The following is a 27,053-nucleotide window of genomic DNA, read 5'->3' on the forward strand; positions in this document are numbered from 1 at the left end:
AAGAGTGACCAGGTGGAGGGAGCATGGGGTACCCGATCGGACTTGACCAAGAGACAGGGATCAGTGCTCCAACATGAGAGCGAACGGCAAAGGCAATCAATTGAGAACACACGTGCAGAGCTTTGAAAAGCGGAAAATTGGAAGAGCGTTGCGTTTACTGTCGATGACTGTCCAGAATATACAACTAAATGCCCATGTATGTGCATAACAAGTAATTGTCACGAGGTGAAGGCCCACCTTCCCATCCCTACTCCTACTGTCGCGCCCACCAAAACCCCTCAATCGCCACCATCATCGCCCTCATCAGCGACAGCAGGAGCAGCTTCAACCCCCGGCCATAGTGGCAGCCGCCATCTTCTTAGCTCTGGCCTCTTCCCTACGGTGTTCATCCAACTTCCCCTGGCACCGGCTGCCGGCCCAAAACCTCCGCATTCCGCGTCCAGATCCTTGCGTACCGATCCCCGCGCCCCCAAAAATGGCCTCGCGCCCCTCGCGGCACACCTCGCACTCCGCCGGCGCGTAGCGCGCCGTGGGCGGCCAGCCGCCGTGCAGGTGGCGCTCCTGCAGGATGGCGACGGCGAAGTCGGGGGCCTTGCCCACGCGGCGGATGAAATGGGCGCCGGCGAGCGCGATGTAGCACGTGTCGTTGACAAAGGCGGTGAAGGCGCGCTGGAGCGCGTCGTCCTTGTCGAGGCCGTACCGGAAGGCGTCGGCGGCGCCGCGCAGGACGCTGTCGAGCTCGCGCGGCTCGAAGAGCTGCATGCGCTTTTTGTCCGTCTTGAAGCCCGTCACTTTGGCCAGGTAGCGGTGCTGGACGTCGCGCGCGACGGTGGTCAGGTAGCGCTGCAGGCGGGCCAGGACCTCGTCGCGGAGGGCGATGGCGAAGTAGTCGGCCAGGCGGTAGAGAGCGATCAGTTGGCTCGCGTAGGTCGGCTCCTCGGGCGAGATGTTGGCCGCTGGGTCCTCTGGAGCACGGGCGAGTGTTAGCAATCCGATCAAACCCCCAGAATCCAACCCAGAGAGCTCACCATCGTAATAGATGTATCGGAGCACCTTCTCCACATCGCTCGGGTCGATGTCGTGGATGTCGATCTCTTGGGTGGTGGCCTCCTTGAAGTTGCCGCAGAACGCCTTGGCGAACCACTCTGACTCGCGACAGACGATGACGCGGTGGATGGGCCAGGTCTGCCCATCGCACTTGACGACCGCATCCGTGAATCGGTCAGATCCAATTGCACTGTACTTCATTAGCCCACATATGCTGGGGTGTAAACGGAGGGCTGGGACATGGGAGGGCCCAAGACACAGCGGCCGGCGCTGTGGGTTGCGCTCCCGTTGCTGCTGTCGTCTCCAAGACTGCAGATCAACGCCCGTCGACGACTCGGCCGCCTTCCCCTTTGGGGCCGCCACGCGCCGAGGAGAATTGCTTGCGCGAAGCAGACTCGCGATAGCGTGTGGCGAACCCTCGGGGTCGGCAGTCGAGCCGTCACGTCGATGGACAAGATTTGGACTCTCAAAAGAGTAAGACCCGATCGGGAACAATATTCTGCTTGCCACAGATAGACACAATAAAAGTTAGGAACAATTTTCAAGACTACGCGTACCCTAGAGTACACGAGCCGACCACAATAGACAGAAGTGGACAGGACATGAGCCCTGTCCAGCTACTGTTGAAGCGAAGCAACCGCGACGACAGAGGGCAAAAGCCCTCTGGCATTTGCCCTCTGTCGTCGCGGTTGCCTGCTTGCCGGCCTAGCTTTTCTCCCCAGAGAACATGCTAGGCCCGTTGCGAATAGATAGTGACAGCAGTTAACGCAACCACTGCCAAAAGCTAGCTGCTGTCCCTTGCCTCAAAATGCGCCAGTTTCGCGACCGAAAACCTGAGGCATCGGTGATGTCTCCGTGATCCGGTTGCTCAGCTGTCGCATGCCGCGGCGCGGGACGAGGTTGCCTCTCGATCGACAGCAACATAAAGATCGCAGGTGTGCGACATCTTAACAACAGCGCAAAGCTATTGCACGGGATGCCATACACATGTATGCTCGTGTTGGGTCGCTCGGAGGACTTGGCTGTCGAAGGCGATCCCGCGCAAATGGAGATTTGCCACGTGACCACCTCGCTCACAATTTGGATCGATCACGAAGTTCTGAGAACAATTTCTGAACCACGAGGGTCCGTACACAATATATGGCGGAGGCACTCATCATCTGGCCCATCACGCGAGTAGGATCAGGCCCCATCTTGGTGCTGGAGCGAGAATCGGAGACTTGCCATCCTAGGAACAATTAGATAAGGACAAGGGTGAGCCATGATCGTTCTCCAAGAACGCGTGATGTCCCCCCCTGATCCATACATGCGAGACAATTTGCTGACCACATATGAGCATGGCTCTCAAGACCGCCGCGGCCTCTGCCGCGTCGATTTTGAGTCCACGTCAAAGCACAACTTTCTTTTTGATGCCTCAGCCTGACCAACGACGAGTGACGTGATTGTGCCAGGCCGGGTACATCGGATATATATATGATCCTCTCAAGACTGGACAGGCTCCGGTTTACACCATCCTGCCAGGTCGAGTACGTCAAGGCTCATTTGCCAGCCCCGAAAAGGATAGCGACATGGGCATTGTCCTCTTCGGGGCCGAACGCTTCGATTGATCTTCGCATTCACCAGCGCAACGAGGACAGGACACAGAGGGCCTACCAAGGCAACATGGATATGACGATATGATCGTTCCTAGTGCATAGCCCTCTTCATGGTCCGCCGAGGGCGCGGTATGAAGAGTGCTTTGCGTTCAAATGGGAGACTCGCATTGCCGCAACGCTCTGCCGGGACCGTGAGGACAGCGGCAGAGAGAAGACAGCAACCCACAGAATAACTCAATAAATGGACGTCCAGGTATGAACGACACCAGCCGGTAAAGGTAGGATATCACTCAAGCCCTTGGCCCACTGTAAGACACAATAAAAGTAACACAATATGGTTCACTAACCCGTAGAACCGCGGGAACAATAAATACCGGCCAGGTATCGAGATGGGGGAGTGGGAGGTATGTGATGAGTATCAACGTTACCTGTCGTTGTCGAAGGTGCGACGCGTCTTCTTGCTGCCATGGTGGTCCTTGTCAGAGTTGACGCGCTTCGCAGATGCAGAAGGAGAAGGGGACTTTATGGTTGGCTCCATGATTGTAGTCTGAAAATGGGAATGCAAGAATAACTGTAAAGTGGGTGGGTGATTGGGAAACCAACAGTCGATAGATGTAGGGCAGATGTAGGGCAGATGTAGGGTAGATGGAGGAGGAGGGGAGGAAGTGCGACCAGACACAAGCTGGGGGAGTTGTTGAATTTATGGAAGTTGGTTGTGTGACCTTCTGTGTTTCGGGTGTTGGGGCCCCCTGGGGTTCGATCAGCGTGCTAATTTCCCAGCACCCTCGCTAAAAAGCCACTGAAGCAGCCCTTGACTTGAGCCTCACGGATACCCAAAACCAAGGCTGAACTCAATTGAATCGCAGGTGTAAGCTGATCATGAGCATTGCCTACTTGATTGAGGTTTAACATTCTAGTGTGCTATCCTGTGTGTATTTCCTCTATCATATTTGGCAACGCAATATTCGTGGTTCGAGGTAGAATCTGCTTGATGGTTCCCGCCTTCCAAATCTTGAGGGCAGCGTAGGCCGACTGCAGAATGGCACTGTGGCAGGGTGGCGTCCCTGGTGCAAACAAAAAAGCAACATGAATCTGACTCGCAACTTTAGGTTTTCTTGCGTGCAATCTTGTTTGCTTCAAGACCATGGCGGCCACTGAAGTTTTCGCTCGCTTGCGGTATCGCAACTATAGCCTTGATGTTGTTTTACTCTCAGGATGTGATAACGCAGTAATTCATCTCGACCATTGCCTCTAGAATGCACAGGTATATGGGGTCAACCCATCGCTGGCTTCTGCGCGGGGTCAATCCAACAATCAGTACTTCAATACTTATGAGAGCGTCGCTTCCAAACTAAACCGCTCCAAACGCCTGGCTCTGATTGCCACTGTGTCATACCACCACCACACCACACTCAACATGGAGGGTCCGACCGATTCCTCCATCTGCGTCCAGAGCACCGACGAAGGTTTGGCTTGGTTTGATGCTGCATTCTCTGACCCTGGCAAGCAGGCCCGTATCAAGGAGATCCACTTTGACGTCTTGCTGCCCCGAACCAGCGTCAAGCGGCTCAAGAAGATGCAAAGCAACGCCGAGACGGCCGCCAACAACGCCGTCTTCACGCACGCCACTGCGGCCTTCTTCCGAAGCCTAGCGACCTGGGAGCCCCGCAGCCCGGGCGGCGGCATCAAATTGACAGTGACGACACGGTCGCTCAACCGCGCCCTGATCCAGGAGCTGGTTGCCAGCGGCGAGCTGGACCAGCTGCACAACCAGTTCGGCCCGCCCATCTGGGACTTGCGAGACAGCTACCGCTACGTCCAGTTCACGCCCGACGCCCCGCCCCTGCCCAAGGTGGCCTGTATGTCCGAGTTCGACGTGGCCAGCAACTATGACTTCCATCCCAGCGTGCTCTCCACCCTTTTGTCCGCACTGGTCCGACTCGAGAGACTCGACTGGCGGCTCTTTCTTCCCGGGAGACGCCTCGCCTCGGAACGCCGCGAGATCCGGTCGGCCCTGGCGCACGTCCTGCAACAGGCCGACTTGCCGCAAACGCTCGCCACCGTCGAGATCAGGCTGTCGGACCAGGACCCTGGGAACGAGTATTTCGACCCGGGAAGCTTTGGCGAGGACGCCGAAGACGCAGATGACCTCAGCCTGGCCGTGCGGCGCATCTGCCAACTGCCCACGATCCGCACACTGCGTCTGGAAGATCACTGGATCCTGTCCCCCGTCGCGCTCGGTAAACACGCGAGTCTCGCCGAACTCCACTGTCCTTCCCTCGAACACTTGTATATCGAATGCGCGAGAACCACGCCGGGAGGCCAATGGATGATGTCGGGGGATCCCGAGGCGGGCATCGAAAATGACGACTATTATAGTTCCGGCGCGGAAGAAGAGGAACCCGCCGCTTTGATTCGGACGACTCGGACACGTCGGACTACGCGCCCGAGTTCGAGTGGGACAAGCAGGACGGCGATGTACCAGGAATCTGGTTTCGATTCCATCCGGAGCCGCCCTACTCGGCGCTCCTGCAGTCCTTTGCCGACGGCGCCGTGCATGGCATGCCCAAGCTGCGCAGCTTGACCGTCAGAATCGGGAAGAACAGTAGAGCACCGCTGCGTCTGAAGTATTTTCCACAAGCGGACGGCGAGGGCAATGGACCTTACTGGGATGCCTTGGCTGGCAGGGACTTTGACACGTCATGGCAGATGCCACTGGAACTGAGACGGGCCCTCAAGGGGCCCGACGGAAACATTGAGCTCAAAGGCGACCTCGACACCAAGCCTACCAGTGAGGTTGGTCTATAACCAAGCTTGTTCCATTTTTTTGAACCATCCTGTAGTCCATATGCGCCCAGAGGCCTCTACTAACAGACGGGTTTGGTATATGCAGGACCGTGGACAATTGCCAACCATACCGTCGGCACCGAAGTAGACTCAACCTCAGTAGCAGATAAAATGACGATATTAACGTCCCGATCGTCTATCCCTCGAGCGCCACGGCCCCGCTGGATGTAGCTCCGAGAGGCCATTGGATCTGGCTGTTCTGGGAGTCCTTGTGAATACTGAGGTTGAGGGTCTTGGCGAAGGCGCTGTAGAACTTTCCGAACTGCTCTTTGTCCTCGGCAATATCCTGGAACAGCTCGAGGGCCTTCTTAACGATGCTCTTCTCGATGAATTTCATGAGCTTGATCTGCCCAAGGGATCATGTGAGTATTCGCTTGTATTCTTCCAAGTCCGGTCGAACAATTGTTTTTGTCAACATCGGGCGTACGGCTGACGAGCTTGTATGACTGCCTGCTCCACAAGGATATGCGGACGGCAGGATACGAAACGCAAGACTTGCGCCACATCTGTTCGTGTAAAATTACTTTGCATGGCTGCACGCACCTCTCTAAAGTTTGGTTTCGGTGCTCCAACCCCCTTTCCTACTTGTAATAAGATACCTCCTTTCAACTTACAAAGTTTGACCAGGCGCCGCCGCGTAGTCGCCTGCAGCGATCGGCAGGAGAGGTTGAGCGAATTAGCTCAAGATATCGTAAATAGGTGGCAGATACGAACTCCCTGAACACAAACAGATTCCTCGTTGAACTCTTATCACCCTCAGCCCCTTGAGTTGGCAATGTTATACAATTCTTGTTACAGTGGGGCATCACGATGTCTCATGAAGTTCTCCTATGTCTTGCTGTAGCTTGATATGTTTTCCTTGTCCGAATTCGCTCTGACATTAGGCCGTTTATCCAGTAGCGATTTGATACATCTTGGCACTTATCTTGAAACCAAGGTCATTTACGTACCTTTCGTTAAATACAGGATCATTACGTATGTGCGAGTCATGAAAATTTGTGGCTGGATGGTGTATTAACGCTAAATAAAACGACACGGGCTTCTAAGCCCTCTATTAGAAACACTCAGCTCTCGACCGGGCGACACCAAGCATGCAGATGCCTCCTCGGGTAGGCCGCCGCTATGCACTCCCGCCACTGCATGTCCTCGGCCGTGGTCCCGTCCAGGCTCATGTCGAACCGGCGCAGCATGGTCGCGTACGCGATGTAGAGCTCGCACATGGACAGGTTGACGCCGAAGCACGCGCGCGGGCCCCGGCTGAATGGCACGAGCCAGTGCTCCAGGTTGTGCGGCTTGTGCTCGCCGGCCAGCCACCGCGCCGGCTTGAAGGCTAGCGCGTCTTCGAAGATGGATTCGGACTGGTGCACGTGCAGGATCCCCATGCCCACCGCGGCGCCGCCGGGGATGTGCTGCCCGCATAGGACGGCGCCTTGGGCCGGCACGACGCGCGTTAGGGACACGCCTGAGGGGATGAAGCGGAGCGACTCTTTTATGGTTGCGGTCAGGAGGGGCAGGGCTTCGAGGTCCGCGAGGCTCGGCCTCGTGCCTAGGAACGGCCAGACGGTGAGTAGCTCCTCCCGCAGGGCGGCGAGCAGCTCGGGCTGTTGGAGCAGGTGCCAATGGCCCATGACCAGGGTGTCAGCGACGGTGTTGGACCCGGCAAAGACGAGCGTGAAGCCCTCGTCGTGCAGCTCGGTGAGGTCGGGCAGGACCTTGGTGCGCCACGCGTTGGCGTCGAGCATGCGGTGGAAGATGGTCTGGTGCTGCGCGTCCTCGAGCTTCTCGGGCGCGTTCAGGACCGCCTGCAGCTGCCGGTGGATGATGTCGCGGACCTGGTACACCCGCGGGGCGATCACGTCCGCGTTGGGCAGCAGCTTCATGACCAGCGTGGGCGGGAAGGCGTAGGTGAGCTTGCGGATCCAGCTGAAGTTCTTGAGCATGGGGAGGGCGGGTAGGGTGGCGTCCATGCCGAGGATCAGGAGGTCCCTGAAATGGGGCGCGTTCAGGGCGCCAATGTTGTTGCCGAAGGTGAAGGACATGATGGTGTCGAGGGTGAAGGAGCGAAACGCGTAGAGAAGATCGATGGATTGTCGCGTCCTATTCACATTGGCAATGGCAGACGCGAGCTTGGTTGCCTAATTTTCTTCCCGATTAGTGAGCTGTGGGAAGCAGATGGCTGCCGAAGAGTTGGTCGATGCTCACATTCTCCCATACTAGTCCCTCGATGTTATGGATGGCTTTCTTGGAAAACATCGGCATGAGGACCTCTCTTCGTTCTGTTCCGCTTGATGAGTCAGCTGGTATTTACGAAAAAGGGGGTTGTTCAGCTACTGACCTTTGGCCTGGGCGTATTTTCGATACACAAACGAGCCAGACTTGAAGCCGGTCACGTTGTATAGCTCATCGTCCTTGTCCCATCGTTTGGTCATGTTGTATATCTCGTGGAATGCGGTTGGGTTCCCGAAATGTAGCTGTGGTGTGTTAGCCACGGACTTTGATGGCAGAGTAAGTAGTGTGCATGTAGCATGCGAATAGCTTACTTCATTCGGCGATACTCGGATGATGTCACCTGCGTCCACGTGTTATTATGCAGTGATATGATATGATCGGTGATTGCTCTTACCATATTGTTTATGTAGCTCAAGTAGCCCCTGAGCCAAATTTTGTTTCAGTATAACCTCCTTGTATGCTCTCCAGAGCCCCGTCGCCCCGGCCATGACCGGCCCCGGGAACTTCCGCAAGGGATGGAAAAACACATTGTACACGATCCGGCAGAGAAAAAGAATAATCGGAGCAGCGACGGTAGCCCACAGCCAGAAGACGCTGAGAATCATATCGGATGATGGGATCTTTGAGGGGTAATAAGTAGGGGGGACGCAACATTTGCGCTGTTAAGTAGGCCTGGCACGCGTACCACTACAGTGGTGCGGGTTTCCTTTATACAGTTCCGGCGGCGGTCTGATCCATGCCGATAAACAATCTGATAAATATTGGACCAACCGATCTGTCCATCTAAGGCTCCTTGGCGCCCAGCACGGCAAGCGCGGCTACACTCGATCTTGTGACGGCAATCTTCCACCACAGGGATCTTGGCGTTTCTCGGTGTCTTTGCAGCACATGGGATTGCAATTACTTACGCGTTCGTGGATCTCGAAGCGTGACGTGGTCGGAGTTGGCCTATAGTGCTCCGCGATAAGAATTTCACTCCTGGCCGGAGGGAGGTATAGCTAATACAAGAGTGTTAGACCGCCAATACCACAATTAAACCTAGAAACTTGCTGATATGGATCGCCGTGGTAAGCATTCTAAATATTTCCCTGTTGGTTGCTTGCTAATCTATGCGAGGTGGCCACGAGGATGCGCGTCGTCCAAAGTGGTGGTGCCATGCACTGCGCCATGGAGGTCTGGAACATCATCAGATCAACCATCGGAACTCGCTAGACAGGTCGAGGGGCAACAAGCAACCGCGCCGTTGGCCATTTTCGGCTACCGCCATTCTAGACCGTTCTTTTTTGCGAACCCCGGGGCCGTGGTGGTGTGAGCATCCCGGGGACCTTACTATATACTGAAACCGTTTCACCATTGAACTCAACGCCACGTTGCGTGCTAGTCCTCAAAGAGTACAGGACTAGAGTATCGACTAAATCGATTATGGGCAAGAAGCTTCTGGCATGTTTCACTCTGCTTGGCCCAGCGCGCTCGTGGAAAGATCTGAAAAGAAAAAGACGAAAAGAAAAGAAAACGAAAAGAAGACAAATAAATGAGAAAACAGCATGGAGTGCCCGGGGGAAACAACAATCACATGAGCTATCAAAAGCTCAAGATCCGTCTCTAACATGCATGTCGACCTGTTGGCAAATGGTGTTGACATACTTAATCAGCGTCACATCTAGCTATCTATTGCCCCGCGCTGCTGCATGTGATGCTCCAAAGGAAGTAGACCACTACCCCAAAGGCGGGAAGAATACTACTTTGCTACTGCACACACGGACCCTTTATGGAACAGGGGCGGAACAGTCCCTCACCAGAACATGTTTCCGACCGAACCGCCACTGGCAATTAGGAAATTCGGAGAATGCGCCATTCAATGGGACCCGTTGCTGTTCTTTACCCCTTATTTTGTTGGTTGGCGAATACCGTCTCGCACTTCGGACGAATTAGAGACTACGAAACGACAGGAATCAGACAAGGGACGAAAGTCTAGGCGAAATCCCACCTCGCTTACTCACAGGCCATAAAAGAACGTTCACCGGTCCAAACACGGTCAAGGCGTCGACTGAGAAGCCGAAGAGTATGCGGAAGAATGGTGGCGATCAAACTTGTTGCCACGGTTCTTCTCAAGTGAATAGTGAATGCGGGCAGGGAGTCCTCTGAAAGCACCAAAGCAGTTGCGAAACGGAATATTCATCAATGGGGATTTCTCGAGATTTACAACTTATATCCCACTGCAATACCCGAGTAAAGAGTGAGGCCGGGCCGGCAGCTTCTCGTAGAAATTAGGATGGCCCAATGCGATACCAGGTAGAAGCTCGACGGAGAAGTTGAGTAGCACAGGCAGAACTGCCAGGGCAGCACATCAATATGTTCAAGGGTGGACACCAATTGATAAAGAGTTGTCTGATTTCGCTACAAGCAACTACCTGTCGGTGGATGCGCCAAGACGTTTGATAAGTACATATCTTGGATCCCCCTTCCGCTTCTCTTCAACGGGACGACGACCAAGTTGCAGAAACAAAAGGCTGATAAGGAGTAAGGCCCCCAAAACGTATATCGCAGTTACGATGTTTCTCCCCACGAGAACAAAGCAAAGTCTAATAATTGAGCCAGTAGAGCTGACGAATAAAGCTCAGGTAGTGATCTTCTCCCACTCGAGTCTTGCCACAAACAGACCTCCGCTCTGATGACCACACATCGATTAGTACATCCCCAATTGAAATGGTTGAGTATTGGGATCCTGCCAGAGGCCGAACTCACGCGGAATAGGAAAGGCTGGATTGGCCGGAGCACCATGATCATGGTGCCGTCGTACTCCTCGCGCAATTCGACCGTCTGAATCTGATCGGTACCCATCCAATTCGGATCGACGGCCACGTCCACCGAGGTCTTGAGCATCCATCCATGCCCGCCTTCTTGCCTCAACAGTTCGTATCGCCCCATGCACGACAGGAGGGGCCGGGCCACCCGCAGCACCTCCTCATCCGAGGCAGTGGTGTAGATGGCCGACGGGATGGGCTGCGCGGCTTCCGTCGAGGTGAGCATGCAGCACAGGTACGGAGGGTCTTGGTTCAGGACGAGGCTCCCGAGGGGCTGTCGGCCGCAGGGTCGGTTGACTATCGTAATACGCTCGGTCGAGTTCGGGTCGTTCGTCAGTTCGAAGGAGCGGATTCGCCAGGAGCCGGCAAGCTGGGAGCTCATCTCCTCCTCGGTGGGTAGCGGAGCGGCCGTTTGGTCCGGGATGGGTAAGAGGCCGGTCATTTGGTCTGGAGTGGGTGCTGCTGATCGTTGCATTGAATGCCAATACTCTGGTTGCCAAAAAAATGCGCAATCGTCAAGTGGCTAAGTGGTTGGAACTTGAGGGATTCTTGGTTTTGTGCAAATCTTCTCTGTCGATGGGTTGGTTGAGTGGGAGAGGTTGCTTTGGTTTCAAATTCGTGCGAAGAACATCCCTATCGCGTGGACCAACCGCTACCCAACGTTTGGTTCGCATCGTGCCTCCCTTGAATGTCCCTGCACCGATTGGTAATCCAATAAAGGTTGGCAAGTAGGGAGAAAGGTAGGTACGGTCTACATGTTTTCTTCCTCTTACGTGAAGGAAAGCACGTTGGCTTGTATCCGTGAGGTACTTCCTCCGTGATCGAGAACACGACGTCGTACCTCCCGGATTTAGTCCTCTTTTCCGGTTGGGCATTGCGCGGCATTATATGCAGTTGATAGAAGTGGTTCAATGAAGGACCAAGCCATCATGATTGTCAAGCCTCCGTAGTTTCATCATACCCATTGACTGACGTTCTATCTAGAGGTCACTCCAGTCCGACTGGTCCGAATCAGGCACGACATTTCGCGGCCCGAAATCGTGCATACCTGCCCTGCAGATGTCAATCTCTCTCAACCTGCGCTCCGCCCGGTTCCACGCGCGCGACCGGAACCCCGTCCGCCACGCCATGCTGTACTCCACCCCGCGCACCCCCGCGGCGCTCAGCGCCTCCCGGATACCATTCCCCGGATCGAACAGCCCGAACACGATCTCCTGGTCCTTGGCCTTGTCATACCCCCAATAGGCCGAACGCGGAGCTTCGTGCCCCGGAACGTCGTCGTCGTCGTGGGTCTCGTAGTCGGGGCGGTTGCGGCTGTCCATCATGGCGTCGACGTCGCAGCCCACGTGCGCGAGGTGTGGGAACCGGTCTTGGTGGGCCTTGGCGGCGGCGAGGCTCTCGAGGGCGCGCGCGAATCGCTCGGGGCGCATTTCGGCCGCGCAGCCGATGATGGAAAGAGACCGAATGCTGTCGGGCACGGCTCGAACGAGCAGCTGCTGCCATTCCCCCTCGTCGTCGTCACGCTCTTCGTTGGAGATGGGGCCGCGGACGGTGCACCACTGCACGGTTAGATCTTGCAGGGCGGTAAAGCCGGCGAAAGAAGCCGCCAGTCTGCTGTTATTGATGTCTGTCATGTCGTCGTTTCTCTTCGTCGTCGCCAGCTGGAGGTCAAGGGACCGAAGGGTGTGCCGGCAAGAAGCTAGGGCTCGTACGGCCCCAATCGGCTCGAGTAGGGTTTTCTCTGGCCGCCCCTTTGGGGGACCATGACCGTTTTCCGAGTACACGAGTCGACAAAGAATGGGGCAAGCGGTAATGATCTGTCTCAGCTCCTCTTCATCGAGCCAGGCGGTCGTGAGGCGGAGGACTCGAAGCTGGGCAAGGGATGACCGCGGTTGCAGCGATCCGAATATGGGGGCGGTGTCGATACAGCAATCAACCGCCAGCATCCGCAAACCTTTGGAGCGGGCGATGACTGCCGCAGTCAGCTCCTCAAGGCCGTGTGGCCCCGCGGACCTATTGGACCCCGTGCCGGGATTGGCGCACACATGAATGCTCGTAAGCGGCAGTTCCTTGACTTGCGCGAGGCAAGAGGGAACACGGTCGCTCGAATCGTCGGCGCATTCGCCCAGGCTGAGATGAGTCAGGGATGGAAACGTGGTGATCAGCTTCGCAATGAAGTCGACCTTGGCGATTTCGTTGGTTTCGTCGGATTCGGACGCCATGAAAGCTCGCAGGTCGGCTGCCTCAGGCGTGACCAAGCTCCTGCGCCAGACCTTGGGCATCTTCTGGAGATGGCCATGGCCCAACGAAAGCGCCTTCACCTGGCGGACTAGGCGAGGCGGGGTATTATTCGCAGCAACGGACCCGACGAAGCGAAAGAGTTGCGTGTATCGGAGGGCGTACCGGTAATCGGGGCCGAAGCCACCCATGCACATATGGTGCAAAACAGATTGGGCGGGCCCGCGCAAGGCGCTCGAGACCAAACACAGGGACTGCAGGTCCTGCGTGTCGGCAATGTACCGTTCCTCGTCCATCCAATGGCTGTCGCGACCGGAAAGGGTGAGAGGTGCACATAGGCCATCCTCCCAGCGGCAATGCTCACAGAACTGCGCAAGAACGAGGTACAAAACCTCCATCGGCAGGCGGTGCAGGAAGGGCGCCGCGCAATTGTCTGCCATGGCGGTTGCAGCAGTTTGGTCAATCTAGTTGGCGATGGTGAAATATTGTGTTTTGGTTCAAGTGAGAGAGGGCGAAGACGGCTGTGTCTTATAAGAGGAAACTGGGTGTCTCTTGAATGCAGTGGGCATAGAGTGGATATTGGATTAGGCATGCTTGTGCTTACGCACTGCCCCGGGGAGTGTTTCAGGGTAAGTCAAATCACCATCGCCATTTCGTGTTGCGCTAGCACTAGGTTGTTTTGACGACAAGTGTTACTCGAAGCCGGTCCCAAAGTCAGGTTCAAGCCGGATGCCATGCTGCTTGACTTGCTTGAAAGCAATAACGTCGTGAATCTTGGTATGAAGCTCAGTTAAGGGCTGTCTCCGATGCTCACAAATCCAGCATGCGCAATATGGCCGAAGGGAAGTCCGCTGTCGTATCCACCATCTCTATGCCGAACTTTTGACACAGCAACTGCACGTTACCCCTTTTCTTGTACCCCTCATGCGCACAGACGAGCACCTGCTTCTTCGTCTTCTTCTTTCCGTCCTCCTGATCTCCGTTAGCCGCCGTCATCGCTGCAGCAGCCGCAAGTCCAGCCACGAGACCCAGCTCCAGCAGGCTGACGGGCGCGTCGGTGTGCGGGCTCAGGTAGACGACGACGAGGTCGGCGCGCGTCTGGCGGTCCAGCCCCACTGCGTCTGCTCGCGGAAGGGGGCGCAGACCGCGTCGTTGCGCCAGCTGGCGTCCCAGTCGGACCGCAGCGGGTTGTAGAACGTGATGGGGTGCGCGGACAGGGCGGTGCACAGGGCGTCGCGCCAGTCGCCGCTCCCGTCGTTGGCCGCGGTGGTGGTGCCGGCTAGGAAGACGGTGTGGGGGTGGATGGGTGCGGGGTCTGGGGCCGGCGCTTGCACGATCTGCGCGGTCGTTACGGGGGACATTCTCGTCCCGAGGCTAGGTCAAGTTTCAAGGGGGTTTGTCGGAGGGATCGAGTTCTTGGGACGAGGAGGACCGAACCCTTAGCCGAGAGTTAGTGATCAAAAGGGATGGATTCGGGTCATTTGCTGGATTCAAATGTCGAGGTCCGCCTGGTAAGCCATCGAAGCCGCGCTAGTCTGTTTTGGATTGCTGCTTACTCACATGCTGTCCAGCTTCATGCAGGATGGGGGTTCTTATTGGCTAGTCAAGTATGACAGCGAGAGGCCCCAATTGCTTATTTACATGTCGCTCTCAACGCGCTGGCTTTGGATATGACTGTGCTCAGTCATCTTGAGCAAGGCTCGCTCTATTTTGATAGCAGCAAGCGCACCGTTCCATTCGGAATCCGGCAACATCGCAGCTGTTTTTGTCAACATGGAAAGCAGACCTCCTGGTCCTGCCACCCCAGATGCTGATGCACTGGAGGTTTGGTACGAGGCCTATCGTACATCTGATCCACGTATAGAAGGCAGGGACGTTATCGACCAAGTCCTCGACGATTGGCTAGACTGGGACGAATATGGGAACCAGATACGACATCTAGCGTCTCATGTCGCTCTAGCAGAAGGCTTCTGCACCGTGTGTCGACATGGCCTCGCAGAGTGGCCTCGTAATTCTGATCAGACCTCATCAACCCTTGGCAAATCAATACTCTGGACCTTGCAGTGGCAAGCGGAGCGGGATGCAAGCTCTGTTCATTCATCTTAGATCGACTTGGACCTGAAAATGCTCGGCTCTTTCGAAAGATTGAAACACGGCTTTTGCGGCTGGGTATCAAAGGAACATCGCAATTAAATGTCAGAAACAAAAGTCTCCTCTGCCTGGAGTACCTCTGCAGGAAGCAAGAGAAGGGTGTGGTATGGTTAGCTGATTGTTTGATTCTTTGCCAGACCTGCGTTGCGGCACAATCCTGTAAGATACCAGGACTTTCGTTTTTGCAAATACTCGGAATGCCCTGACTACTTATTGACAAGCGTATCAGATTCCCAAAACACAGAAAATGCCGGCCTGTTCGACACAGTATCGATGTGGATGAACCGATGCAACGCGTCCCACCATGAATGCCAACGGGCTAAGATCGTTGAATGGCCAAGCCGACTTGTCTCAGTGGGAGATAACTCCATCAGAGTTGTTGAGACAAATTCATTCGCAGCTCTACCCAGATACGCTACTCTAAGCTACTGCTGGGGCCAAGCAGACTTCACAATGTTGACACTGGAATCGGTCACTTCGTTTCGAAAAGGAATATGCTTCTCAGACCTGCCAAAAACTTTGCAAGATGCAGTTTTCATAACGAGGAAACTTGGTCTCGACTATATATGGATCGATGCACTCTGTATCATCCAACGCCAACATGATTACAGTGACAGGCTTCGCGAATCTGGCCGGATGCGATCAATCTATGGCGGGTCTTACGTCAATATTGCCGCATCCTCCGCCACGGACGTAAATCAGGGCTTTTTTCTTAAGTCAAGGGATTACATAGGAGTCTCAAGATCCCCATTACATCCAGCGAGGAATCGTATTGGCGAGTGTTTTCTGATATAACGCTTCTGCAGGAGGCATCTCTCTCAAACTTGTCGCATCGGGCCTGGGCCTTTCAGGAGAGGTTGTTGGCACCTCGTACAATTCACTTTGGGGAGCATGGAGCTCTATGGGAGTGCCGCTCCGCCGCTTTTTCCAGTCATCTGCCTGACGGCTTTGATGGCCCCCTCTACAGAAGCAAGCTGGTCTGTCCGGAACACGAAGAATGGGACTGGAATGAGATTGTACAATTATATGCCCCTGCCCAGCTGACTGTTAGCTCTGACCGCCTACCTGCATTGGCTGGTGTAGCCAGACGACACTCTGAGTTGACCAAAGACCAATACCTTGCGGGCATGTGGCGAAGAACCCTTGTTAACCAGCTGACGTGGAAGGCACAACCACATCATCGTGGAGACCCAAGTGGCCCTACTAGACCAAGCTGGAGGGCTCCTACATAGTCATGGGCTTCTGTGGACGGTAAAGTGTTTCCTAATTGCTTAGCCCTCAACGGAACAAGTGAGGAAGAGTTATTCATCAGTGTACGGGATGTATGGACAATACCCTCCGGTAAGCAGCCTTTATGCGTTTTTCGTTTCCATGTCGGGTCCTAATGGGGATTGAAAATGTACTGCATCGCAATAGAAATATTTGCATCTTGGCTTAAGATGTGTGCGATTTGTCTTGAAAAATCCATGGTGCTAACGGCGAGAATCGACAGGCTCTGACGTATTCGGTGCTGTATCAAGCGGCGAATTGACGCTGGCATGTTCCGCGCTGGTACATGGTTTTGTCTTTGCACCCGCTAGGGCCATTCCGCTGACGAACTTCTACCCACATCCATTTCAGGGGATGCTATAACAACTCTAGAAGCCAGTCAATACGTTTTTACGATTAACCTGGATTGTGAATACCATCGTCGCAATGAGGCCGACTTTTCCGTTTACCTACTACCAGTTGGCCGTGGCACCTCAACCGGTTTCATTGTGCAAACTAACGGAGATCTGGAAGCACCTCCAATGGTCGCTGGCTTGGTACTTCAGCGCGTCGGAGCTTCGGTAGGGCGGTTTGTTCGGATAGGGTCCTTCTTTTTCAGTGATGAAAATGGAGACGACTTGTCTGAGGGTTCGAATGTCAGCGAAATGGACGAATTCCTTCGAGTCGTCAGGGAAGTAGGTGCCATAGGAGCCGCTTCGGCATGTGCTAGGGTGGAGTCGTGCCCCGAGGGCACAGATAGGAGGTATATCGTTTTGATAGAGTAGATACAAGGTTACCGCCAAGGGTATCATGATTTACGAGGAGGAATTGCACGGCGTTATCAGGACAGGATACGGGCGAGAACACGACCTACACCGCCGCACGCGATGACGGGAAATGGGTATCAACTACGGGGAACAGACCACGCTCTGGAGCCGGCTGTTCGGCTCATGGGGGATCGGATCGAGGCTACCGAGGGTAAGGTGACCAGGAACATTTCCCAATCATCTAATCCACGTATGAGTAAAAAAGGGGGAAAGGGGATTAGATAGACCGAGGACACATGTAGTATGGAAAGGATCATCACCTGATGACGCCCTGGGAACACGCCATTGTATTATTGTCGGGTAATGCGCGAACAACGCCGAATAAATCCAGAGGGTCGCGCGCTTGGAAACCATGATGCGATGACGTCCATACATTGGTTGCTAAGCGAGTTGTAAGCGAGCGTGACAGGGGGTAGGGGTAGGGGCAGGGGCACGCTAGACGGCCATGGCCCTTGGGACGGTACCTACCGACTCCTCTTCCCGGCAGCAATAGTTCGAGTCGGAATATGCAAAGGGATTCCGATGTGAGTGGAGACGGCATGGCGATTATCGACGGTAATTATAAACCAAACCGGTCAGAAGTGGGGTTCCGGAACGGCGAAGGAGAGGGGGCGTGGGGGTGCCATCGACCGACTTCCTCCGTCCGCCCTCGTCCCAACAATCTCGACGCGTACGAGATTTCACAAATAGCTCATTGGCCTGGAGGGAGCCGACAGGGGTACTGTAGAGACCAACTATCCCTTGCCGCCCACCGGCTGCTGAGCCCGTTTGGATCGACACTCGCCTGTCTCATCCCGACCAAGACAGCAGATCTTGAGGCTACCGGGTGAGAAAGATACCGCATAGCCAGATCCAGCCTTCCTCGGTTATGCCCAATTCAACGTCGTACTACCCACGGCAGTGGTAATTGGCTTCGCAGATCCGGCTAGAGTAGCAGGCAGAAGTTACACAGCAGATGGTGAGACGAGCCACCTCGGACGTTTCAGCGCCGAGAATACCCTATGTCCCTCTCAGTACTTAGGCTGGGGGTATTAATTGCCCTGCTACTATGAGACATAATTGGACCAGAGACGTTTGTTGAGAGGATGGCGTGCGCGCAAACCGCTTCCTCGGTAGACAGCGAGGACTCCGACGTGTAAATGGACGGGCCTACTCCGACAAGGAAACACTGCAGCTGTGTACATCCCCTCTTGTACTTGTCGTAACCGCCAAGCCAGCAATTGCTTATCTTCCCCACGGGCGAGTGTGGAGTCCATCACGACGTTACGGCTTACTGCATGGCGCTTTTCAGCATGGCGTTGATTTCGCACAAATGAATTGACCATTAGCGACGCCAGACGCCAGGGAATCTTTGGAATCCTTGTCACTGTGTGGATAGGAACAAGCCAAAAGGGGCCGCGTCGTTTGCTTTCCAAGCCTCGACTATGTCTTCACATAAGGACGACGATTTCCATGTGAAGAAATCGCAAGAGCCGTATAAATATCCTGTGCATTCTCGACTGACCTAAAATGAGATCTCGTAGTTGATGAAAATACAGATACACCCCTAGCAAAGCCATCATCCGGTTTCCAGCACAGCTTCCCCCAGCAACATACCAACTAGCAATCCACACACTTCTCAACTAACATAATGTCGACACGCACCGGTGAAGGTTCGCGCCTTGCACAGGCCCGCGCCAGCCACAACGGCACCGACAACAAGGCCCTATACAAGGAATGGGCCGCGAGCTACAACGCCGACCTGCCCGCCGACGTCTACATCGCCCCGACCCTGACGGCCCAAGCCGCGCTCAACTTCGACTCGAGCGCCCAGGGCTCGATCCTGGACGCCGGGTGCGGGACGGGGCTGGTGGCCGAGGTGCTGGCCCGCGGCGGCGCCAGCTCCATCGACGGCCTGGACCTGTCCCCCGCGATGCTGGCGGAAGCCGGCAAGACGGGCGTGTACCAGAAGCTGTTCGTGGGCGACCTGACCCGGCCCGTCGACATCGCGGACGAGCGCTACGACATCGTGACGTGCGCGGGCACCTTCACGCACGGCCACGTCGGCCCGTCGCCCGCCCTACGCGAGTTCGTCCGGATCGTCAAGACGGACGGGGTCGTCGTCGCGACCATCATCGACGCCATCTGGGAGTCGGGCGGCTTTAAGCGCGAGATTGAGGCGCTCGAGGCCGAGGGCTTGGTCCGGGTCGTCAGCGCCGATATTATTGACTACGTGCAGGCGCGGGGCGACCATGCCTTGCTGATTGTCCTGGAGAAGTTGAGCCAGGCTGGCCAGAAAGGGAGCGGGCACAAGATGCAGTCGAGTCCTGCTGTGCTGCCGGCGGGCCAGCCACTGCTGCGGGTAAGGGCTTGAGGAATTCCCATGAACGAGAGTGAAAATGAGTCCAGACTTCGGGTTGATGGGGCTGGATCCCGGGAGGTCCCGACATATTTCATGGTGCTGAGTGAAAATCGTGAATTATTGCACGCACTGTTGATGATACACGCTTGCTAGAACCTACCATCTGTCACTACCGATAATACATCTACTTAGTTTTATGGCTAACGTTACTTTTGCCACTGTATAACCGCCACGGTGTTCCAGGTACAAGTAAACCAAGATCATTCTTAGGAACATCCCCGAGACCAGACTGACATAAGGTTGATTAATATATGGGCCGTCAAAGCTTGAAAAGACAAGTCAATGTATGGATTCATTATGCTCTAGGTTGGCAATCACACCTTACATGAGTATATCATGGATAGTGCATAGTGGGAAAATGTCACGTCAAAGATTTTCTCCAAAAGCTAAGTTACGCAGATCCTGTTCAGTCATTCATCGAAACAAGTAAGCATGAATGAAGTATCACGTAAAATATCTCGTGATATGTATTCTGAGGATAAGTCGTCCTCAGGAATCCCAAGCTCAAAGTTCATGTACCAGGGAGCCCATATAAGTCCTGAGATCGTTCATGTTATTCCTAACAATATTTGAAGGAGATTATCTTAGTAGCATTGGTAATAACAGGGGGGAGAAGATGAGTCGACTTCAGTGTTCCTCTTTATTCCACTGACCACATCAGTCGAAGCCCCGCAGATGCCAACCTCGTCGTCGCCCACCTAGCTGCAATATAGACCCTAGTAAACTCAGATTTCTCAACGTTCCAGAATGCTCTGAGATAGGCAAGATGGCCGAGCGGTCTAAGGCGCTACGTTCAGGAAATTCATCAGAATTCACGAGCATCGTAGTCAGGAAACTGGCGTGGGTTCGAATCCCACTCTTGTCACTTATTCTTTTCTTTTTGCCCATCGCGCTCCCAGGAAGATTACTTTTATACGCACACGCATATCTCGTAATCATCTTCATGCAAAGAAAAGATTTACTTTTGCGTGAGTGGGTTAGTATGATGGTGCCGTGAACATCGTGGAAAGGATGTTCGCATATGTGATTGACGTTCCTCAGTTTGGGACACAACACGATACGAGAACCCCAAAGGCGTCCAAGTCTACAGTAGCGCCTTCAACATAATTTTAGATAGGATGCTGCTGGGATGATGGTAACATGCAGCTTAATAGGGAGGTTGCTCTTGCGATCTTTTTTAATGGCCCCGAAGTGATGATTTCAAGACACAGTACATAAATAAGTGACTGAATGAAAAGAAGTAAAACATCAGCTCCCACGAACAGTATTCGAGTCAATTCATCAGTGGGGATTCGACGAGGATCGTAATTCCTGAGCTCAAAAAGCGCTTACGCCTCGTATCGCCGATACAAGAGGACAAGCTGAAGGAGATGTGGGCACCAAGCATGGGTAGTAAAAGTAGATTTCCGTTTGGGTTCATGTGTTGAAGTTTGTGGCCATTGAGCAAACAACCCAAAGAATTTGTTCGTTGGACATAGGGGTTGGACAGAAGATACGAGCTACCCCTGTTTGACGGTTTGATGCGCCACGTAAAATAGGGGTGGGTCGTATGTTCTTCTTTCACCTCCCTTTTATACTGTCTCCAGACCCAGTTGTTTTGAAACAGAAACACGCAGAGAAATGGTAAAATCTAAACCGATTGTTGCGGTTTGGTCTGATCTGCTTGGTTCTCCCGAGACTCTCGATCCGAACCAATCATAACGTACCCGCGAAGCCGCTCACGCACATTCCGCTTGCCCTTCTCCTCTCTAGGCGGAGGGTGTACCTGGAGAATCGCCCCGATGCATAAAAAGATGATAACCAGCTCCGGGAGGAACGTCATGCAGAGGTAGGGGGTAGGGTTTCCCTTGACGGCATTCCAGGTCCGGTCGCCCGTAATTTGGTAGATGAGGGAGTACGCCGTCCGGACCGCCAGCAAAGTGAGGCACACTCCGACGCATCGAATGACCAACTTCTCGTCTCGGAGAAAGGTGTCCCGAGCACGCCAGAACTGCCAAAACGTGTAGACCACGATGAGGTAGAGTCCGGTGAAGAGGCCGAAGCTGGCCTGGGTGTATTTGGTCGGGTCCAGAGAGTCTGACTTGGATGCGGACGCGAAGCCGCCAATAGCAAGGCCGATATCTGCCCACGTGATGACCTGAGGATACCAGAACCAGCGAGCGTGGACCGTTGGAACAGCGTTGTTGCTAATCGCACAATAAACGTCAGTCCATCTGCCTGCGAAGATGGGGAAAGGGAGGTTGAGAGAGAGAAACACTTACGCTCTGGCCATGAAGTCCAACAACAAAAAGACAATTAGGACCATGCCCAAGGATTCGCACACGAACACCCCGGCCCACACGCTGGACGCATCGTTGGTGATGGTGCCGAGCATGCACCCGGCGCCGACGACTCGGAAGATGGAGAACACGCCGATGCAGAACCAGCCGTTTCGGTGGCCCACCTTGAAGTAGATGCTGAGACACAACGATATAAAGAACAAAATGAGCTGAGCGGCAGCTATGCCATGCCGGTAGCCGAATACGCCATCACCGCCAGACATGGTCGTCGGTTATTGTGGGACCGCCAAGTGATGGTTAAAGGTACGAAATCTTGAGTAGTACTTATGTTCAGGCTCGGCCAGGATAAAAGTCTTGACTCTGCAGGCTGAATTGGCCTCAATTTAAACTCAAAAGGAAGTCCAGAAGAAATAAAGTCGAACAAACATGATAGAAAACTAGCATTGTGCGCACAGAGTAGCAAGGCGTATGTAAGTCTGGTTCTGCGCTGTGCCGCTCTGTGTTTGGGGCTGAAGCCTGCAGCCTAGAGACTTGTAAGCTCAAGATTGGTTGGAACGTATAGAGCTTGGCTGGCTGACACCCATCCACTCAAATATCCTTGTAGTTGGCTGTGCCTCTGACGATCTGTCAGCAAAAACGTCACTTAAACGCCGCCTGCGAAGATGATCGACCGGAGGGATTCCTGGTGGGGTAACCCTGCGCTGGTGTATTTTTGTCTAGGTGCGATGGATGCAAGTGGGTAACGATTCTGTCTCACCCCTCCTACAGAGTGTGGCATTGTCGGGGTCTTGTGGTTATCGAAGCATTTCCAGCAACTGACGTGCCGCTTGAAAGAACTTGTCCATTGTTCAAGATCAGAGGGAAAGCTTGAATGCTGAAAACATACAACCCGTACTAGGAGGGGATCGTGGTCGGCACTCGTTGACTCTGTCAGGCAATAGAGCAGTACGCGGCCTTTTATATTATTTTAGTTTAGTGTAGAAGTATTGAATGAATGTGGGAGCAGAGAAAAGAGTGTATATTTCTGATTAATTTATTCTATAAAATGTAACAGAGCTTGAAGGGCCCTGGGTGAATGGGATTATTTGTCAGCTAGCACGGAGCACCCACGCCCGATTCCTTACCCTTTCGCCATCGGGCTGGTCTAACGCGGGGCAATAGCAACGGACGGGCCAATGTTTACGGTGGCAGGGCCGGTGCGAGGCGAAGGCGACCTGGTTTCTGTCTCGAACCCATAGTCCAACGTCAACGGCTAGAGCGACCTGACAGGCTTCGACTTCAACACCCGCTACTGTGCCATGATGTCCTACTCTGCTACCGACATGGACTTGGAGCCCCTCACCTACACTGCACGTGGGGCTGAGAAGTAAAACCTTGTACCTGGAGTAACTGGAAATGCTCCGAGCTCTTGTGAGATCTGCCTGCCTTTCTTTGGCTTGTCAATCACTAATCAAACCTTTTTCGAACTTGCGCAAGAGTTGAGTCGACAGGCACGATGCAGAATGTGCAATGACAAGGACACTGCCCAGGATGCTGCTGGTTGAAATGGGAAATTGCGGGCCTGGACAACGGCGCTTGTCCAGTCACAGACTCGGAAGGACCTGCCAAATGTCCCTTGCAAAAAGCGTGGTTGCCGGCCATTATTAAGCCGATTGGCCACTAACCAACCTGGACTTGTCCCCATGGCAATCGCATCGCGGGGTTTGCATTGCATCCAGATATGGATAATTCGCAGAGATCCAAGATCATAAATCATCCCACAACCACTTGATCCAGCTTTATCGCAACCGTCGCTCACCACCACAATCTTTCTATTCAAACATCCTTCTTTTATTGCCGGCTCTGCGCTTAATTGCTGTCTTGTCCCGCCGTGGCTTCATTATCCGTCAGCATCATCTTGCTCCTCCCCGCCACCTCTAGCTCTTTGCTCGCTCCGCTACCAACATCGCAATGGATGACTTCGGCGGACGTACCGACGACGATCTCTTCGCCGATGAGTTCGAGTCGGTGAACGAACCACCGCCCCAACCTCCCGCCGCGCCCGCCACAGAAGAAGCACAGCACCTCCCAGCAGAAGCCTCCAAAGATCAGCCAGCGCCAGCCGCTGAGGCGCCAGTCGCACCTGCGGCTGCTGCACCCAGGAAGCCAAATGGCATGATGCAATCACGACACGCGCCGCAACCTACTTCTGCCTCGCAGAACCAGCATCAACAGCAGCCGAGAAATCAACAGCAGCCGCGAAACCGCAAACCAAAGCGCTCTCCTACACCGTCCACTCCGAAGCCCGTCGCGCCAGCCGCCGAACCACCAGCAGCAACAGCAGCGTCGCCATCGAACTCTGCGCCTGCCAATGCGCCGACCGGCCCCTCTGCAGCAACACCTGGCGCCAACACGGCCGGTCCCAACAGGTACCTCTCGGGCGCGAACCCGCGCACCAAACTGACATCCGACGAGCTCGCAGCCAAGATGGAGCAGATGCGCATCATCAATGCCGAGAAGACGCGAAAGTTCGAACAGGCCGAGCAGGACTCGCGGTCCCATGCTGTCGCCTACGAGAAGGGAATGGAAGAACGCAGGAAGAAACGAGCCGAGGAGGCTGAGCGGAAGAAGCGCGGGGAGGAGATGCAGAAGAAGCTCGACGAGGAGCGCGAGAAGAACCGCGCGAGGAAGCTCAAAGCTATGGGCAGCTGGGACCAAGAAAAGGGTGCCGAGCAGCTACCAGAGGACAGGCGTGGATTCCGGGGCGCCAATGGGGGTGTGAGGGGCGAGCGCCGAGGTGGCGGCGGCGGTGGCTACGAAGGAGGCCGATTCAGCGACAGGGACGGCGACTTTGACAATGGGCCGAGAGAGTTCGGCGCCGGCGAATTCAGAGGTCGCGGCGGGCGAGGGGGGCGAGGCGGGCGAGGGCGCGGAGATGCCAGAGGCGGCGGGCGGGGCGGCCGTGGCGAGAACGAGCGCCCGCAGAACGGAACGTCGGCGAAGCCAGGACCCCCTCAAGCGGTGCCCAAGGAGACAGACTTCCCGGCTCTGCCACCCAGTGCGCCGCCTAAGCTGGACACCGCCACCAAGCCTATAGATCAGCCGAAACTACCGGAGTTCTCGGGAGGCCCCATTGGCAAATGGGACGAGGAGATGGAATCAGACGACGACAAGGCCACGGAAACCGTCCGGAATGCCTCCACGTCATAGGCTGACCGACCTTTGGAGTTCGGCCACTCCCACTGGGACGTCCGTGCTCCGCCACCTGTCCCGTTTGCTGCCATCGTTTACAACTCGATCTGTTTGCGTTGGCAAGAGGACCAAGCGTTGCGGAATTGGGCGGTTTACTATTTTGGCGAGGCGGGCTATGTACGGGAGAACTACTGGTGGTTCGCAGCGCAGGTGAAGTGTCTGAAATGGGCGGAAGGCTGGCCCAAGGATCCAGCAGATATGGCCGGTGCGTTCGACCAGTAACGTTGTGAAACTGGACCGATCGATCATTAAAACCGGCGCTTGTCTCCTCCCACCCCCTTTGGATGTCACTTGGCCACGAAGTAAAAAACAAAAACAAAATATTGATACCTGGCAAGCGTTAGTTACGGGCGGGGCCTGTGAAGCCCTAGCACACGACAAAAGAGCACGAGCGGGCTTGTTAGGCTTTACAATGTGATCTTGCTATGCTAGCAATGTGGATACGAGATTATATAGTATGAGGTAGATTATACCACAGCGATCTTATTTGATGCGAGCCACCTCGATATGTAAACTTGATGCTTGTGTATTATTTCAGGCAGTCTTCACTGCCACTCAGGCTTGATACCTATATACTATCACGAAACTTGGTTTGCTTCACTGCGTGGTCTCGACCAATGATATGTCGATCTAATGTCTCAATCTGAGTGTTATTAGCATGGAGCGGCTTTTTGTCTGATGAATGACATATCGACTTACTGCCGAGAAAACTCCTCCCAAAACGCCGTACGCCTGAAACTTGTGTTCGCCATCTTCTGTCGCTCGGCTTTGCTGCTGAAGGCGCGCCTTGATATCTGCAATGGCTTCTTCATCCTATATGTGCATGAGCAGTGCTTTCCTGGGCACTCCGTCTCACCACCCGCCGCGATAACCCCTACCCCGGCCGCCGCCACCACCGCCGCCGCCTCCGTAGCCGCCCCTACGCGGACCCCGAGGGCCTTTCCAGTCTCCACCGCCTCCGCCGTAATCATCGCGTCCTCCCATGGGTTCATCCATCATACCACCACCGCCGCCGCCGCCACCGCCAGGTCTCGACCGGCCCTTCATCTCCTTGGGGAACTGCTCGTACGTCTTGCGCATCTGCGCGTAGCCTAGATGCATCTTGCCGTAGAAGTGGTCCGCGAGGCGGCGGTCGTTGTCGAGCCGGCTGAGGTAGGCGCCGCAGACGTCGCAGACCTGCAGCTTCTGGTGGCCGCTGGGGCCCGAGGTGTCGCTGAGGGCCTTGAGCTCGCGCTCGCGCTCGAGCTTCTGCTGGACGGCCTGGCGCGAGCGGAAGTACTCGTCGTACGCGCGCGAGACCTCGCCCATGTCGCCGAGGACCTCGACCTCGGCGAGGCCGGCGGCGACGCTCGCGGCCAGGTCGCCGATCTGCTTCAGGAGCACGTTGGTCTGCCGGATCTCGTCGGGCGTCTTCTCGAGCCGGCGCTGGGCGCTGTCGATGCGCCGGTTGCACTCGTCGATGTACTTTTGCAGGTCCCGCATGTAGTCCCAGTCGAAGCCGTACTTTTGCTTCTGCGCCGCGTCGAGCGCCTCGTATTCGGCCTTGAGGGGCTCCGAGTGCACCTTGGGGCAGGGGCCCAGGTCCTGCTTCGTGTTGGTGAAGAGGTCGTGCGGGCAGGTGCCGGCGAGGTAGGAGCGGCACACTTTCGCGTCCGTCAGGGTGTAGGAGCCCCGCGACGTCGTCATGGGGTTGCCCATCAGCTGCTCGAGCAGCTTGCGTTGTTCGGCGGCCATGGTAGTCGGTCGGGGGGCGGCGGGAGGTGCGCGCCTTGGTTGGCGAAGGGCTCTTTCTCTGCGTAGGGGTTCTCGAGGATGCCTGGGTGTTGATGCAATGAGGTTTGACTCAATTTAATGGAACACGAATGCTAGTAACAGCCGGTTATAATCAATGCAAGCTGGTGTAACTGTAGCAGTGGTGAAATAACAAACAGGTTGCCTGCTAGAGATGGTTATGATGTGACGAAAATGCGACGAGGCTGGATTTGGATTGTACCTGGCAGCAGTAAAAGTTCAAAAACGCGCCCAAGCTTCCGTCCCCTTGTCGGCGAAGCTTCCGCCTAACGACTGCGGGGACCAATTAGCGGGGGCCATTGCTGGGGCAGGCAGCTCTTCTAGCGCGTTGAGGCGCTGAACCCGCCTGACAGCCGGAAGCCTTG

General features: G+C 55.0%; 12 protein-coding genes across 12 annotated transcripts; 5 read left to right on the forward strand and 7 right to left on the reverse strand.

Moving 5' to 3' along the window:
- Nucleotides 1–324: 324 nt before the first annotated feature.
- Nucleotides 325–1,248, reverse strand: PG997_006649 (uncharacterized protein; the record flags this gene model as incomplete). The annotated part of the gene is made up of 1 exon (XM_066810964.1): nt 325–1,248. The coding sequence occupies one exon, from the start codon at nt 1,246–1,248 to the stop codon at nt 325–327; it is 924 nt and encodes a 307-aa protein (XP_066669887.1).
- Nucleotides 1,249–4,059: 2,811 nt separating this feature from the next.
- PG997_006650 (uncharacterized protein) lies at nt 4,060–5,450 on the forward strand (the record flags this gene model as incomplete). The annotated part of the gene is made up of 2 exons (XM_066810965.1): nt 4,060–5,020; nt 5,041–5,450. The coding sequence occupies 2 exons, from the start codon at nt 4,060–4,062 to the stop codon at nt 5,448–5,450; spliced, it is 1,371 nt and encodes a 456-aa protein (XP_066669888.1).
- A 175-nt stretch (nt 5,451–5,625) lies between these two features.
- Nucleotides 5,626–8,115, reverse strand: PG997_006651 (uncharacterized protein; the record flags this gene model as incomplete). Its single annotated transcript, XM_066810966.1, has 6 exons — nt 5,626–5,835; nt 6,104–6,134; nt 6,618–7,624; nt 7,692–7,765; nt 7,825–7,960; nt 8,113–8,115. 6 exons carry the CDS (start codon nt 8,113–8,115, stop codon nt 5,626–5,628), a joined length of 1,461 nt encoding a protein of 486 aa, XP_066669889.1.
- A 2,220-nt stretch (nt 8,116–10,335) lies between these two features.
- On the reverse strand, nt 10,336–10,964 carry PG997_006652 (uncharacterized protein; the record flags this gene model as incomplete). Its single annotated transcript, XM_066810967.1, has 2 exons — nt 10,336–10,386; nt 10,464–10,964. The coding sequence occupies 2 exons, from the start codon at nt 10,962–10,964 to the stop codon at nt 10,336–10,338; spliced, it is 552 nt and encodes a 183-aa protein (XP_066669890.1).
- Nucleotides 10,965–11,502: 538 nt separating this feature from the next.
- PG997_006653 (uncharacterized protein) lies at nt 11,503–13,200 on the reverse strand (the record flags this gene model as incomplete). Its single annotated transcript, XM_066810968.1, has 1 exon — nt 11,503–13,200. The coding sequence occupies one exon, from the start codon at nt 13,198–13,200 to the stop codon at nt 11,503–11,505; it is 1,698 nt and encodes a 565-aa protein (XP_066669891.1).
- Nucleotides 13,201–13,570: 370 nt separating this feature from the next.
- Nucleotides 13,571–14,121, reverse strand: PG997_006654 (uncharacterized protein; the record flags this gene model as incomplete). Its single annotated transcript, XM_066810969.1, has 2 exons — nt 13,571–13,858; nt 13,906–14,121. The coding sequence occupies 2 exons, from the start codon at nt 14,119–14,121 to the stop codon at nt 13,571–13,573; spliced, it is 504 nt and encodes a 167-aa protein (XP_066669892.1).
- Nucleotides 14,122–14,533: 412 nt separating this feature from the next.
- On the forward strand, nt 14,534–14,866 carry PG997_006655 (uncharacterized protein; the record flags this gene model as incomplete). Its single annotated transcript, XM_066810970.1, has 1 exon — nt 14,534–14,866. One exon carries the CDS (start codon nt 14,534–14,536, stop codon nt 14,864–14,866), a length of 333 nt encoding a protein of 110 aa, XP_066669893.1.
- Nucleotides 14,867–15,364: 498 nt separating this feature from the next.
- On the forward strand, nt 15,365–16,143 carry PG997_006656 (uncharacterized protein; the record flags this gene model as incomplete). Its single annotated transcript, XM_066810971.1, has 2 exons — nt 15,365–15,604; nt 15,634–16,143. The coding sequence occupies 2 exons, from the start codon at nt 15,365–15,367 to the stop codon at nt 16,141–16,143; spliced, it is 750 nt and encodes a 249-aa protein (XP_066669894.1).
- A 2,473-nt stretch (nt 16,144–18,616) lies between these two features.
- On the forward strand, nt 18,617–19,339 carry PG997_006657 (S-adenosyl-L-methionine-dependent methyltransferase; the record flags this gene model as incomplete). Its single annotated transcript, XM_066810972.1, has 1 exon — nt 18,617–19,339. One exon carries the CDS (start codon nt 18,617–18,619, stop codon nt 19,337–19,339), a length of 723 nt encoding a protein of 240 aa, XP_066669895.1.
- A 1,678-nt stretch (nt 19,340–21,017) lies between these two features.
- On the reverse strand, nt 21,018–21,929 carry PG997_006658 (uncharacterized protein; the record flags this gene model as incomplete). Its single annotated transcript, XM_066810973.1, has 2 exons — nt 21,018–21,573; nt 21,649–21,929. 2 exons carry the CDS (start codon nt 21,927–21,929, stop codon nt 21,018–21,020), a joined length of 837 nt encoding a protein of 278 aa, XP_066669896.1.
- A 1,687-nt stretch (nt 21,930–23,616) lies between these two features.
- Nucleotides 23,617–24,855, forward strand: PG997_006659 (uncharacterized protein; the record flags this gene model as incomplete). Its single annotated transcript, XM_066810974.1, has 1 exon — nt 23,617–24,855. The coding sequence occupies one exon, from the start codon at nt 23,617–23,619 to the stop codon at nt 24,853–24,855; it is 1,239 nt and encodes a 412-aa protein (XP_066669897.1).
- An 894-nt stretch (nt 24,856–25,749) lies between these two features.
- Nucleotides 25,750–26,631, reverse strand: PG997_006660 (uncharacterized protein; the record flags this gene model as incomplete). The annotated part of the gene is made up of 1 exon (XM_066810975.1): nt 25,750–26,631. The coding sequence occupies one exon, from the start codon at nt 26,629–26,631 to the stop codon at nt 25,750–25,752; it is 882 nt and encodes a 293-aa protein (XP_066669898.1).
- Between the last annotated feature and the right edge of the window lie 422 nt (nt 26,632–27,053).

The sequence above is a fragment of the Apiospora hydei genome (genome assembly GCF_038363865.1).
Source record: "Apiospora hydei strain CBS 114990 chromosome Unknown utg000005l_segment0_segment0, whole genome shotgun sequence".
NCBI lineage: Eukaryota > Fungi > Ascomycota > Sordariomycetes > Amphisphaeriales > Apiosporaceae > Apiospora > Apiospora hydei.